At 36.7% G+C, this 16,345-nt stretch overlaps 1 protein-coding gene across 7 annotated transcripts in view; it reads left to right on the top strand.

The window, feature by feature from the left end:
* Positions 1-506: 506 nt before the first annotated feature.
* TCF12 (transcription factor 12) overlaps positions 507-16,345 on the top strand; it is a 115,362-nt gene continuing 99,523 nt past the window's right edge. The window contains exons 1-3 of one of the 7 annotated variants that reach the window (XM_072402332.1): positions 507-1,414; positions 2,006-2,099; positions 3,009-3,081. In XM_072402332.1, coding sequence (XP_072258433.1) covers positions 2,028-2,099; positions 3,009-3,081 — 145 coding nt within the window. In that variant the 5' untranslated portion in view covers positions 507-1,414; positions 2,006-2,027. The remainder of the gene's footprint in view (positions 1,415-2,005; positions 2,100-3,008; positions 3,082-16,345) is intronic. The other 6 variants (XM_072402331.1, XM_072402330.1, XM_072402329.1 and 3 more) reach the window with 6 other exon arrangements.

The raw sequence follows: 16,345 nt of genomic DNA, 5'->3' as shown, positions 1-16,345 counted from the left end.
ACTACGTACAGCACTTTTTTTTTTTACACATTCTAGAAAAGTCTGTTATGATACTCGATCTCATGAGTGGCCCACAACCTCCTAGAACACGTGACATATGTATCCCAGGAGGCTGTGAGTTTCCTATTTAGTCTTTATAATTGCAGCAGTAAACATGGAAAATTTGTGGGAAAAGATCCCCTCATTTTTGCATTGATTAGAAGGGTTAGCCATCTTTTTATATAAGGTTACTAATTTTGGAATTGGACCCCTTTAATACGCTATATTATATGTATGTTGGTATAACAGACCTTGAAGCCTTTATTATATTAGAAACGATAATTAATGCAGAATTCAGATCTACACATGCTGCTGGAAATAGGAGTGCAGCAGCCACAGGCAGTCCTATAGTACAATGTGTTCAGCAAGCTGCCCAGCTCCGCACACCGAGCCTGCAGCTGCACACACCAACTCCATACATCTGAGCAGAGGAGTCTCAGCTGGCGCTCAGCCACCGGAGGAAGGTCACGTGTCACACTCCTCATGAGCGCGCCTCATTAACACGTCCATCACTCGCCTCCCCTCACACGCGGGAGCGCGCACTACAAATAGGGACTATATACATTAACAAGTGGCGTCTATAGCGCTGGTCCGTATTAGGCGCGAACAGAGGACCGACACTTCTCATTACAGGAAAAATGGAGCATTACATTCACTCCTGAATTGTCATTTTTTTTTTTATAAAAAAAAGAGCTCTGTGCATCGGACTCGTGAGCCTATTGGCGCTAATGAAGCCGAACGATGTACTGACAGCGCATTTATCAACCATTTCTGACAGGATCGATCTGTACGCCTGCCACTGACAGATCTCTTCCAACCCCAAAGGGCCCCGGCTCCTGCAGCTGCTGTTCTTGTGACCGACCCCTTTCTGAAAAGGACGCTCACACGTCTCCAATTAGCAGCGGGCTTTGAGACGAAGGCAATCCCGCCAGGGCCTAGCTTCTATCGTGTCAAGAAGACCCCAAGCTGCGCCCTCCTAGATCAGCGTCCCCAGAGCATACGCTCCAGTGTATCCCTCCGCCTCTCATGACGGGGGGCTACATTCGGTCAGCGGAAGAGTTAATAAGAGAAGAAAATAGCGCCGGCTCTGTGACTCTGAAACGGCGGAAGGATCTTCACTTTGGAGCTAACGTGGTGCTGAGGCTCGACGAGAGCGAAAAAAATGTCTGCCTGAGGGAGACCCACAAGTTCCTATCGGGTGAAAAGCAGAGCTTTCCCTACTGCCAAAGCAGCTCAAAGCCGCACAAAGCGGGAGCCTAATAAGCACCTTCCGCCGGGGGACGGGGTACGGCCGCAGCCAAGCTAGCAGGGAGGAGGCTGGAGCGGGACTCGCGGAAACTTCAATCCAATTGTTGGATGTTTAAACGAAAAAAAGGTGAATGTGAGGCTGTCAGGGCAAGTTAGGACGAGCTGGATAGAAAAGGGGTTTATTTGGCAGCAGACACAGATGGGGGTGCTTATGTTGCTTTGATTGGTCCCTTCACTTTAAGTCTTCTCCTTTCACTCACCCGGCTACTTTTCGCCCTGTATGAATCCAGGCAGAACTGTGTGAGGGCTTCCCGTGCTGCTCAGCTTTTGTGTGAATGTCAATGTCTATGTATTTACATGTGAATGTGTTTGTGAATGTGTGTCCCCCTTGCCCTGCCTCCTCCAAGTCTCAGTCTAACTTGCAGCCCAACTTGCAGCTCCATTGTTGCAGGAGGATGGTGAGTCACCTCAGCTTTATTTGTGTTTTATTGTCTGGATTGTCTCCTTTGCATCATTGCATATTTCATGCCTGACATGGGGATTTGTTAGGCCACATTTCCTAACACCTAAACTTCTTTACAGATGGATCCATCCTTCTCCCTCTGTCCATATCTTCTTCTCTCTCCTCCTGGTGTCAGATGGGCTGATAGGGGTAGTAGTACAATCATAGCAGGCAGCTGTATATGATGATTCCTATACTAAGCATGTCTCTCTATAGGAGCTGATCTGAGTGGCTGGAGATGAATCCTCAGCAGCGGATGGCCGCTATAGGCACAGACAAGGAGCTGAGTGACCTCCTGGATTTCAGTGCGGTATGATATCCTTCATGACTTTCCTCCTATACATCTCCACTTTCCTCCTATACATCTCCCGATCACTAGACATGGAACACACATCTAGACTCCTAACATGTATCATATTCTTCATGACTTTTCTCCTACTGCTCCTGATCACTAGACATGGAACACACATCTAAACTCCTAACGTGTATTATATTCTTCATTACTTTTCTTCTATACATCTGCTGATCACTAGACATAGAACACACATCTAAACTCCTAACATGTATCATATTCGTCATTACTTTTCTCCTATACATCTCCTGATCACTAGACATGGAACACACATCTAGACTCCTAACATGTATCATATTCTTCATGACTTTTCTCCTACAGCTCCTGATCGCTAGACACTTTACTTGGAACACACATCTAAACTCCTAACATGTGTCATATCCCTCATGACTTTTCCTCCTATAAATCTACTAATCACTAGACTTGGAACACACGTCTAGACTCCTAACATGTAAAGGACTAAGAGGGGGTCAATGGGTTTATAACTCAAAAGGCTGTTCATTGACCCTAAAGGCAGCCATTCAATTATAAACGCGCTTTGTACTTTAAATATGAGCAACCGGATTACACCTGAATCCACACTTGTTGCCTGAAATCATCTACAGGAACTGTCTGTATTGGTGACGTTCGTGTGATCAGAATGGTGCGTCCTTTTTTTTATATCACACAGATGTGAATGGGATCGGAGCTGTAATGTCTAGTAGTGTCAGACTCTTTATTTTTTAGCTGTTATGACTACTTAAATTAGGGACAAGGCTAAAAAAATAGAAACTCAGTGGCACGTAGTAAGTAGTCAGTCAAGGTTATTATGTCTTGCTGCATAGGATGAAGTGCAATGAATCTAAATCAAATTCTTCTGTTTTGCAGATGTTCTCCCCACCTGTGAATAGTGGGAAAACCAGACCGACTACGCTAGGAAGCAGTCAGTTCAGTGGATCTGGTAAGAAATGTCTAAAATAAGATTTATGGCTTTGCAAAGATCTAGCAACTGATGATTCTTGTTTACAATTGTTGTTTGGTTGGTTGCTGCTTATATTAATACTTTTGTGTTGCTTTATTGTTGCTAGCTTTTATTTAATAGCTTTGTTGTTGTTTCTTTCTTTTATTTCCATTTGCACATCTTGTTCTTTAACAGATAAGTTCATCACTACCATGATATATGTGAGTTTTTAATGTTGGACTGATTTTGGAAAAGGTTGATTTTGATTGTTTCTACTGACATTATGGCAAAGCTTGGAATAGATGAACTAGTTTTGAGCTGTATTTTTTTTTTTAACTGAAGTGAAGCATTCAGCTTTGTTTTGTTTTTCCCCTTTATCTGATATTTTGATATTAAAGCAACTAAAAAATATCTTGATACTTTTAAGCAACAAAAAGACAATAGATATCCTTACCATAGTCTTGAAAATTCCTATTTATGTACTGTAAAGGACGTTATGAAAGTTGTTTGAACAAAATGAAGAAACAAAGGGCTGATTACTAAATCTGTTGGAATGAACATGGATAGCCTGCAAATTACTTCCACATGTTTTGCTGCATGCAGCTTGCACAGCCAGATGTAGTACGCAAGGCAGATTACAATATGACAATTCAGAATACTACCTGAAGAGATTTTATCATAATGATTTCTGAAATACTGACTTTCTAATACTAGATTGTTTCTTCTATTGTCCATGTTTTACTCTTGAAGTAGACTTTTTAATTGGTCTGTTGTAGCTGATGTTTAACATGTACATTGGAAGTCCCTAAATATTGGGGTATCGCTATGGTATTGTAGGGTTCATTTATAGGTTATTTATTATTATTATTATTATTATTATTATTGTTACGCTTACAATCTAGGAGTTAGTGATATTTTGATAACATTTGGTGAAAATCAGATCACAAAAGGTGGCTTTTGTGTTATATTTTAGTTAGACATTTTAAAGAACTTGTATACGTTTGTTGTCTGCACTTTCATTGTCCTACACCTGAATGTTGTTCTTTATTTTAGTTCATACATTTTCTTATACAAAATTTTTACGTTCTGCAGTCATAGGAAATAAAGTGCATCATAATGTGTAATATAACATCCTTAAATTAAATTATAGGCATAAATATTGGCTTGCGCACAAAAACATTATTACACTAATTTAAATCCATTGGTGTTTTCGCTGCTGGGAAAAAAATGTTGATCAAGTGGTCCAAAGTCCAAAAACTTAAATTCATCTCCGTGTACACAGATTGATGTAATTGCTGCAAGGGTTAATTCACAGATGGCCATCATGGCACGTGTGCACATTAACACGAATAGTACCTGTGTATGATGTATTATTAAGCTCTTTAATTTTTATATGTGTGTGTATATGTATATATATATATATATATATATATAACTGGATATAGATTATATATAGACATATTTTGAAGATGTTTGCATGGACACCTAAATTCTTCTTTGTGGATTTGTGGTTGTGTTAATGACAAATGACATGATTGTCAACTGCATTTGAAATTTCCTCTCTTGTTAAAAATCTGTTAACTTGTAAAAATTCACACATCTTGCATGTCATTCATTTTCAAGGCATCAGTTTGAAACATTGCTAGCTATAGTAACAGTGACATGGTGTCTTTGCAGCACTTTATTTTTTACATAATCAAATGCACTTGAGAGGGCTTGTCACTAGTGCTGTATGCAAATGCAGAAATACATACATGTGAGAATATACATTAACATTTTAGCTCCAACAAATGCCTTCATGTAATGGATTTAAAAAAAAAATTATTTGTCCTAAATATTGCAGTTTCTGTTTTTTTACATATACGTACAATATTCTTAATATTATGGTTTATATTTAAGTTGCATTGTAATGAGATGATCAGGTGGTATTATAGAATAGAATAGAATTAATTGTTTTTAGCCTGTGGATTTTAAGTCCTATTTTCCTTTATGTCTGTTATCATATTGTCCTTGTATTGAATGAATGTTCACACGAGTATAGAAGTCTTAAATACAGTTAATAATTGGTATCGGTGTTGATAGCATATTTGTATATTTAAAATTCTCAATCAATGTTCTTTTCAAATGTGTTATGGCTGCTAAATATCATCAGTATCTGTTTTTATTGTTTGAGCCGTGTAAACAAAAATAATAAAAACTGCTTTGACCAATCAAATGCAGACAAGTGGTTTTTAAAGCGGTATGATTGCGGTTAAGCATATTCAGCCACCCACCAGAAGTGGTTAATATTGAAATGAATAGATTTCGCTTGCAGTAATGTTGCAGCTTTCAACATGAGATGCTTCATGCAGCGCCACTTGCAAATGCCTAGCGGTTGCCAGTAGGCGCCCAAGAGTGGTAAATGGCAGGGTTTTTAACTGCTAGTCTGAATTTAGCCTTAAGGTTTGTGTGGTGCATTTTTTTTTTTTTTGCCATGATTTTACATTTACTAACTGTAAGCAGTTAATCAGTGTACTGTAGTCATAGTAACTTTGTGTTAATGCACATATCACATACTGATTTTGGAGCATTTTGTACCTGGGATCTAGTTATATACAATGTTAAAAAAAAAAAAAATATATATATATATATATATATATATATATATATATAAATCCTTTTTTTTGTATTAAAAGGCCAGTAACTCTAAAAGTGGGTAGGTCAGTCCACCAGATTTTGTGTATTGGAGGTGTTTGCTTGAATACTGTGTTCCGAGAGTTAAAGGTACAATGCACATGCTGTGGTGTGTTAGTTTCTTACACTTGTCATTTTTGTATTGGTGTTCAAGTGACCTACTCAGTGTTTGTATTTTTGGAATACATAAAACAATCAAAATCTATAAGAATGTTTGAATGGCTAGCAAAATTATTGTGTGCCTAATGCTGCAGCAGATTTTTTTATAATGCACTTTTTGGTAAATAAAATGTATGCATTTTTGTTACTTCTCAGTGTGTGGAAATGGTTGAAGGAGTATGCTTTTGTCAGCTAAGGTTTAGCTGGCTATATTGTAATTGGTAATCTGAAAGTTTGCTTTATTTATTAAAATTAGAATGCACTACGTTTGCTCTTTTTGGTGTATAGCAAACTTTCAATGGGCCACTAAACTACATTTATACCTGCTTGGCCAGCCAGAGAATATTAAAACTGATACAAATAAATGTTCTGGATAGGTGCTGACTGGTAATTTTATGAACAGGGTAACTGATAAAGTTGCCTGGGAGCTAAATAGAAGAACCAGTGCAGCTTTTAAGGTATTGCATTATCCATCCTGGCTAAAAAAAAAGTATCCAGAAAAGTAAGCAGCCTACATGATGGCCTGTAAATCTGATATCTCACTCATACAGCGAATGGTTTTCAGGTGAAATTGCATACATGCAGGTGGGCTAATTGCTTGCTGGACATAAACAAAACATGAACATATGACAAACTTGTATTGACGTAAACAAATGTTCCATTGCTACTTAGGTTTGTATAAATGTGTGCGTTCCGTTCCATCTCTTACTTATCAGCGTATACAGCTTCAGAGCTGTAAGGGAGCCACAGTTATGTCGTAAGTAGTCTTCTTAGATTTTTACCTCTGTCGCTTCTCATAGAAGCATGTGAGGAACGGTTATGTTTTCGGGTGGGCCTGTGTTGCTTGTGAAGCTGCCCATAAGTATTTTGTGTATGATAAACGATAAGCAAAACATATGTTGTACAGCACTGCTGTAATGCTGTGTATGTGTATGCCATTTATTACCTTTTATTTTTTTTCTCACTTTGTTCTGCTTAGTCCTCAGAATTTAAATGGTGTGGTTGCTATGAGTGATCTGTGGATGGAAACCCTGTAACTAGGACATACTGAAGTGTTTGGCTCTTGACTTCATTTACTGCAAACTAAGCCCTACTAGCATGCATAGGATAAGACAGGCTTAGAAGACCTGCTGTGCATACACAACTTTTTCTCAATATGAAAAGCAAATTATAGTGTATATTTGATGGCTCAGTTTTGTGTTGTTGATGTGATTTGCTTTCTATGATTGTAACTTTTTTTGGTTATATAATGGTACAATATATGTTGAAATATTTTCTTGTGGTTTTTTTAAAGATTACTGGCTAAAATAAAGCATAGTTTAGTAGTAAATTCTTTTAAAATTGTGCAAGATAGATTTGATAAAGCAGTCCTTTTTTGTAATACAAGAAAAACTATATCCAGCCAGATTTTGAGTTCTATTGCCATCATAGATCACCATCACAGATGGTGGCATGTTTATTAAATGTAAATGTGAAATTTACTAAACAATAACTATAGATAAAGTGGTAGTTCCTTTGGTGTACAGTGAATAATCCACTTGCAGTGATTGGTGAATGGCAATTTTACTGCTTTATAAAGTTACCCTTTAAAACAAGAGAAAAACCTAATTAAATGTATAAAATCCCTGTATAGTAAAGTACATTTTTTGATGTTTGAAACTAGCACCAGGCTCTTTTTTTTTTTAAAACCAAAGCATAAAAGCACGTTTCACCGTGGATATGGAATGTGTAAATCATATACCAATTGGTATAGGAGGTGTGTGGGTCCAATATTCTGTTATATGCCTCACAAAACCACTGGACCTGATGGGGGGCTATGTCAGCAACACTGCTTAGCTCTTCCTCCAATCCTATTATGTACTTGATGTTTTATTTTACAGAAGTGTTCTTCCTAGAATGTTTTTTTAAACCATGTGGTTAAAAATGTGGCAGAGCAGAAAATGTATTCTTGTGCAAATGTTTATGAAATCATTGGGCCTCATTTAAACAAAAGAATAATACATTATAAAGCAAGGAGATATGCTCCTAGCTTCAAATTTCTGAAACTGGCATGAAAAAAAAATGGCTTTCCTCTGGTCACAGAGCTCCCTCTGCTCCTTTACACAGGAACTCTATAGGAAATATTCACTCGTTTTAGAGTTGTGTGTGTGTGGGCAACCTAACATGTTGTGCAATAAGTGTTTTGCTTTTGGTGCATTCCTTAGTTTAGTATAGTGTTGGGGTCTTTTAGGCTGGCATCAAAAATCTGTCTAATACTATGTGGTAATCTTGAGGTAGTGACATATCCTTAATGTAGACTGTAGAATTTAATACACCCCAACCCATACAGCCTAGGGACCCAGAGTCTCTGCCCCAGAATTCTGAAGTCCAAAAAAAAAAACCTCTAGTATTCACAGCTAAATACTCGAGGGTTAATTTTTTTTTCTCTGCATCCTAATGTCTCTGATGTGGTCCTGGGCTTACAAGGGAGCAAGGTGAATCTGGATACCAAAAGTGTGGCTGGTGCCAGTACACCTCAAGATGAGTGCTAATGATGATTAAGGACATAATGTTACATTATTCCTCTTTCCTGCTCAATTCCCTAGGTTTTCTTTGGTATTTTTGCTACCTGTTAGGTTGCATTTCTTACAAAATCCTGTACAATGAGAGACAATTAGTGCTTCGTTGTACAGGCAGACACAGAGGGACCCCCATATTACATTGCACAGCAGAGGAGAGTACTAGCTTCTAGGGATGAGGTTAGTTTACCTTTATTATATGAGATTTAATTGCTCACATTCTAAAAGGTGCCAATTTGTCATACTCCTAAAATGAGTATGTGCTGAATCTGGCACAAGTTGCGAGCCAGTTGGTTGAATACTTGAACGGTGTACCTATTCTATGTTAGTTTTTTAGAAAGTAATAGCCCCAGTTAACACCTTTTGTGATTTATACTTTTGATGTTGCCAATTCACATTTTATTCCTTTCCCAAAGTTCTACAGGTGCAGTGTTCCATCCATCCCTTTTAGCCAGATGCACCACCCAGCAATTTTCATTAACCACCTAGTTTTTTTTTTTTTTTTTTTTTGTGGTAACTGAAAAGTTACAATACAGGGGTCATCACCCGCCTACAGCTTCTTCCCACCCAGCGTAAATAAATTTCTGGGGAGAACACTGTGGGGTGTGTGTGTGCCCCCCTTCCCCAGTGCGAGGATAACATGGCTCTATTGATTTCAGTGGCAGCTTATGTGCTATGCATTTTTAACCATCCAGCTCATGTCCTTGTGAACTCTGAAGCTCCTCTCTAACAAGAACCAACCAAAAATGCTACATTTATAAAATGTCTTTAACTTGTATATGTTCATTTAATTGTTGTTTCAACAATTTCAAGCAGATTTTGCGTTTTTTTACCATGTGATTAGAGGATATACATAAAGGTGTATGCTTAGATAATCCATACATGCAAGTTTATTAAGATATGTAAGAAAAATTATTTGCAACTGTAACCCTCGGTCAGTGAGGTGTACTATAAACATTGACATTAAAAATGTAAAAACAAGTTCTTTAAAGTTATTCTGCTGACACCTGGCTTTAATAAAAATGTGATCAGGGCCGCCTATAAAGCTGCCTGGTCAATTTTATGGTCTGTGTTTTTGGTATCTATTCACTCATCTCATACAATTTATTTTATTTTGATAATTAAAAATTTCGAAGTTTTAGATTTGATATGCAGTTGGGGGTTTGTGGAAGGAAATATAAATCTACCAGCAGCGAAAAGGTTAAACACTGGAGAAGCAACTTTCACCATTTTTATTTCATCATTTTGGGCTTGAGTTCATGGGCTGGCTTATTGTTTCAGTGTATGTATCACACATTCCTATAAAACCAGAATTCTGCATCAGTCACAGTCAGGGCGAGATTTACTAGGTTCCCCACAGTAAAACATTACTTTTTTTTTCTTTTCGTTTTTTTATTGGTGGGGAAAATATTGATCAGGAATAGCAATGGGCATAATTAATTATTTTGTGTCGATATTGAAAAAAAAATGCAGCGAGTACTTTAGCCTAATAATCATAATGCACAGTCATGAAACAGAGTTGCAAGTTATTTATAGTAAAATGTGTTTGAATACATTTGAGTGCTTCTATTTATAGTAATCGTCTGCACATTTTATTTTTACTTCTTACAAAATGTTCATTTACACATCCAAATTTCTGTGTTGTCTGGTTTTTGGTTCCGCTAAGAATTTTACTTGCAAAATCAGTAGCGGTTTCCTATCAAAGGTATTTTCAAAAAATAAAAATTGCTACTAGAGTAGCAATAGTATGAAGGCAGCTACATAAAAAAAACTGCTTTTTAAGGCATTTGAGAGCCTTTTTAACTAATAAGTGTGATTGTCTTTAACTCTAAAATGTGTGAAAGCGTCAGTCACTTCTTGTGATCTTCCTACACAATTAAAATTGGTATCTTTCATTAGCTAAACACCTGCCTGCAGGCATTAGGAATGTGTTACAAATGCCTCTTTGTTTCCCTGCAAAGAGCCCGAAACATTAATTTCTTCTTCTGATTGAAAAATGTGGTCAGCATTTCAGTCAAGTGCAAATGAGGAGTTTATGGAGCAAATAACCTCCAAATGTATCTATTTTATTTAACATTTTCTCTGTCTTCATTAACACTGCATCTTATACTCGACATTGTGCACCAACATAAAATTTTACTTGGCCAAATATCTCTTTAGTGTAAAAATGTGAACATGCCCTGCAGTTGGTCCACTCCTTTTTGGTAGTGTGAGGCCCTCTATGCATCATTTACTAGTGATACAGGGGACAGGTTGTCTTCTATTATGTGATGCTAGGATGAGATAATTGGTATTCTCTCTGAATAGATGCTTTGTATTGATGTATCTCTAAAACAAAGCTGTGTTTGTAAACATAACTTGGGAAAATATAAAGGGCATACTTTCTAGTTAAAATGTTAACTGAATAGCAAGGGAGAGTGAGAGATGGAAAAAAGAAACTTTTGTTTGCTAAATATAATAATGTAGCTTGGATTTCACTGGATAATTGTTACTACTAAATGTGTCTAATTTATAGAGCCTCCTTGTAAAGCTGCCTTTTATTTATTTATTTTTTATTTATTTATTTTTTTGAATTAGCATTTCCCATTGCTTGCTGTGCTTTGTTCCTTATTTTCTACTAGGATAAGGTTTTACAGCTACATCTAGTCATCACTGGTATGTGTAGATAAAAATAACAGTTAGAATGTCTGTAATATAATAAAAGCCCTTACTATGCATTCCCTAGCATATGAAGTACCAAATTGTATTTTGTGATAATGTGTATGGATGTACATATAATGAATATTTTGGCTTTTGAATATCTATTGGACAGAGGGCTGAATTGTGTTGTAGTTCCATTATGTGTTCTGACAGAAGTTTGGATAGGAGACTGATGGTTATGACAAGTTGATGATGTAAACAATTGTATTAAAGCAGACTAATACCTAGTAATAGGTTTCTGTGTCTCTTTTGTCGACTATAAAGTTTAATTTCTCCACAATAGTTGTAGCTACTGCGATGAATGAGGGTGTGCTCCTAATGATTGCCCAGAGTAACTGTAAACACTTTAGTGTGCATAGTCTGTTCACATTTTTTACTGTCATGCTGACCTTTGTGAGAAACTAGAAAGCAGTTCATTCATGTGTATATTTAAGTTTTTTGGCTGTAATTTAACCTCTACAACCAGCTTTGTGGTTAACATAAGGACAATACCACTAGTGGGCTTTAAGCGTACCTAAACTCAGGAATGTCACTGTACATAAACAGGTAGACAACCTTTTTATGTAAAATAAAAATTCTGTTTTATTTTTTAAGTGCAACACCCTTTTTTTGAATAAAAAAGGGTGCAGCACCCCCACCTAATTCTCGACCAGCTAGGCGATAGAGAATTAATAGGAGCGCAAAGCCTGATGTAGGTATCCCGGCATGCTTTTGGGTTCTCCTTCTGAACATGTCTTTTCACTCAAACAGAAAAATTTTCCCATCTCACGCGTGTGCAGTGAGATCGGCAATTTTTTTTTCATCCTTCGTCACCCCATCCCGTGCCTGGGTCGGGTGACATAGGATGAAGAACCAGGAAGAAGAGCAGAAGATGGTGGCACCCAGAGCATCGGCTCCGGGACGAATGTCCAGGCTGCACTGTGGGGTTGAATGTAATTTTTTTTTTTTTTTTTTCCTGTTTTCAGTTTAGTTTTTCTTTAAATAGAATGCTAAAGCAGCTAGTCAGATCCTGTGTTCTTTCTATACAAATCAATGAGAATGCAAAAGCATGTTGATGCAGCTTAGGTGGTCAAATTCAGGTCAAAAGGAAGACATCTCTAGGTTGGCATCTGCTTTCTAGTAGGACAATAACCCTGCCAAAACTGCACTCTGCTGCCAGGTTATGTAAGGGGACTTTCCACTGTACATTGCACCTCTTGTCTCAGCAGCTAAGTTTCTGTAGTGAGTAGAAATTATTACATTCCTTTCCATCTACCATCCCAGGATTAGAAACTTGAAGAAGGCTCCCAGAAGGAGCCATGTGAACTGTAAATTTGTTTACACTAAGAAAATTCTTAATGGGTGTAGTAGAGCAATGAAATTGTGTTTATTGTGCTTTGCTTGGGTTTGGCTTACACTGATATTGAAGTATAAAAGTTTATTTCAATTTTTGCACATGTGGTTTAAAATGAGGTACAAAGGCACTGTCCTGTTGAGCTGTAGTGAGTAAACTTACTAGTAATTCTCATCTGTGCCACGTTCAAATAATGCAGTAAGAAATAAACCTGGTCGAGCAGGTTTAAACTACTGCTTTGTTAATAACACCAAATTATGTACCAAGGGCACTTACCCAGATCATGCAGAAGTTTATTCACGAGAAAAATAAAAGGCTGCAATGTCTGAACTTTCTGTAAGAATGCCAGTTAATTTGCTGACTATGGCCTAATTTTGTTATGTTTTGGTAACTGACTACGAAAAGCTAACTCAATGCTAACTTGATCTGCATACATGAATCTATGGGATCTTCATAGCATCCAGGTAACAAGCATTTTTAGAGCATTGACATACTTTATATTCTCCTATGGTTTACCTAATGCTTTATGAATGATGTTTGCTGAGGACATTTTACATACCTTTCCTTGTTACGGGGATTTACACCAATGTTCCCAATGGTGTCACATATTTGTCAAATTAGTGTTGTATTAATATTTGTCTTACCCTGTTTCAGAATAGTTATATTATGGTTGTGGCCTTCTATAATGTTTTAAACCTCTGCAATAGCAGTATATACACTCATTTGCTGTAAAAATGTTTCTGTAATATTGCATTGCATTATGTAAACTAATTTACATTGCAAAACTGTAGTCAAGGTTTAAAAACTAGAACATTTGCCTGCTGGTTTAAAACTGAATTTTTTTTTTCAATTCTTATCTCTGGAACACCTAATAGAAAGTTCACAGATAAGACCATTTAAAGCATTACACAACTGTCAGTAGACAATTTAGAAGCCATAAAATAAACCACACACATTTGATGTTAACGTTGAAAAGTCAAGTGACTGTATATATGTTATAAGTGTGTGGGGAAAAAAATAATAATTTAGCAGTAGTCTAGATTTTTTTTTTTTACATTGATCTATGATATGCTCGTCCAGTGGAAAGGGAAAACCACACAATTTTTAAACTTCCTTTTCTGAAGTATACAAAAGTGTGTATGTATATTCTGTATACATAGTGTGTGTGTGTTGTTTTGTTTTTCAGGTTGTATAGGAAAACCGAAGCACAACAAGTTTTCAACCCATTTCCACTATATCCAAGACTAAGAAAAACAATTTTTGACTGGACATATATTTTTATTTAAATATCCTTCATGAAGCTGCTGGACAAATTATTAGCAAATGTTGTCTTGTATGGACTTTTTGAATTATTTTCAACAAATCATTTCATGTGGATATCAACAATGGGTATTGCTGTATGTTCCCTAAAGTCTGTCTCTAGGCAAAACTTTTACGTGGATTGTGAAAGTTAAAACCAATTTCCCATCTGTGTTTATTATTTTTTTTCTTTCATTCCTAATATTCCAAATATACATCAGTGAAGTGAGAGTAAACTTTGCAGAGGGAACTCCCCTTTTAGACAGTTGTCTCTTATCTTCTGTTAGTCATAGCTGTAACATTTTTTTTTCTTTCCCATTACTTGTTGTGTTGACAATATTTCTAGGGCATAAAGAGCAGTGTGAACAGGAACTACAATTTAAACTTATTCCAAAACTAGAAAGTTTGGCTATAGTTAAGTTAAAAGAGAAGCCTATAAGCTACCATTTCTGAACTCTTTCTGGAAATAGACGTTGATCCTCTGGCATAATTTCTTTGTTACAAACATGTCAAATTAGGAGTTTTGACTTTAAAATTATTTAGCGCATGTTTCCTTTTACACAGTAATTAAGAGAACTTTCTCTAAACCGACACTCATTCCAGCAAGTGTAGCAAGAATTAAACACCAAAAGCTAGAACTACGGGCGGCTAAAGTGAAGTACTTTTGTTGCCATGTAATTTATTGGGCAGCCGGTGAAGTGAGCAGTCATATCTTAAAGTAAATATGTTGCGATAATGAAAAATTGGCGAAAATAAGGATGGCCCTGACTTAATACCTAGACAACCTGGTCAAATGTTCTTCAAAACAGAGGCTCTTGTGGGGTGTACCTGGTAGGCAGCAGTTGATACTTACCAAAACAGGTCAAGGAAAGGCCAGCCGGTGAAATGACAACACAAATTCCATCTGGTTTGTGTCTGGGCAGTTCATCTGGTATGATCCCACAGAAGAGCTACTATAACACTAATGTCTGAAAAAATATAATCCTCTCCATGTAAGAAAGATGTCAGATCACGCAGTGCATCATAACACAGGGACTGCAATGCTAGAGACCAGTCTGTGTACCCATGCTCATTTTGGGTTTCTTATGCCTCAAGTCATAAACTTGCTAAAAACTTTGTCAAAATTCAGATTTGTTTACAGCCTGCTCTCTTGTACATGCCACAGCTTTTAATTGTGAGGTTGGGTGTATGTGTAATTCTCTTTTCAATTTTTCTATTAAGAAAATAAAGTTTTTCAATTGTTATTTGACCTGCCAGCATTATGATCACGTACTTTCTGTACATTCAGAGAATAAATGTGGAGCAAGTCATAACACTTGATCTGCAGCCTTAATGTGGGGCTATTAGGGTTACCAGGTGAACCGTACTGTAACAAGGTGACTAGCAAAACAAAGACAATATTGGCAGCCCATGTATTCTTCATCCTACTTGACAGCTATGCAACATGAATGCACATGAAAACTCACTTCTTCACTCTGTTTACATAGTGTAAACCTGCTAATTTCTATGATGCGTTGTGGTGGAATTTATTTTTATTAGTGCTGTTATGGTAGAGTTTTCAGCATAATTGTGTTGCAGCACATAGCAATTTTACATACCATACATGGCATCAAAATTGGCTGCATAACAAGTTTTTCCTGTTTTTGTGGGGCATTGCCAGCAAGAATGGGCAGCCTGAACAGAACACCCATACAGTGCATTGTTATGTTGCTGTACTAAAATAACCTAGACAAGACCTCAGGTAATTGTAAGAGTTTTTACAAATTTTTTGTCCTTCCTACCACAATAACATGTCATATTGGGCTTGAGGTATTAAAGCTCTCCAAAATTGGAGAGGATATACTTTAATCAGTGAAGCTGGGTAATCCAGAAAACCTGAAATGTGTTTGGACTGAACTTTGGTAGTAGCATTTGTGGTTAATACATTTGGATTGTAGTCCATTTTAAATCACCCGACTACAAAAAAAAAAAGTTTTATATTTATTTTAACCCACCCTGTATAAATCTGTTACATATACATTGAAAAGTTACATATACATTGACAACTTGACAGTTGGGTAGATGTACCAGTGATTGCTTTTGGCAGTGAGTTAATCATAGCTACGTGAAGAAGCTCTCAAAAGGAGTTCGGTAATGCTAATATTTGTTACTGCTGTGGCTGAATTCTAAGCAAGATACTTCCATGGGGAAATCAAGAAAGACTTGTATAAAATGTGATCAATTAAATCACCATAACTGTTTAGATCTACATCAGTTATTAGGATAATGCTTGGTTTTGTTTCGTTTGGAAAGATGTCCCCTTAGATATGTAATCGTGGAATATTTGTCTGGAGGAAATATAGTAAAGGATCTTTTTACAGTGAGGTTTGCAGTCTGAACCTGGAATTGTGACGGTTGCTGCTTGAGAAAGTATAGGTTTAATTAAAGCACAATGCATATGGCATTTTTCATTACCATAGATTAGATTTAGTTGGTGAATAAAAATTTACTACTAGTTTCCCTATTGACATCTTGGTTGATTTACAAAAGAAATAGTCTTAAA

Source organism: Pyxicephalus adspersus, chromosome 2 (assembly GCF_032062135.1).
Source record: "Pyxicephalus adspersus chromosome 2, UCB_Pads_2.0, whole genome shotgun sequence".
In the NCBI taxonomy this organism is placed as follows: Eukaryota; Metazoa; Chordata; class Amphibia; order Anura; family Pyxicephalidae; genus Pyxicephalus; species Pyxicephalus adspersus.
Note: the sequence above shows the minus strand (reverse complement) of the source record. Positions and strands in the feature narration are given on the sequence as shown.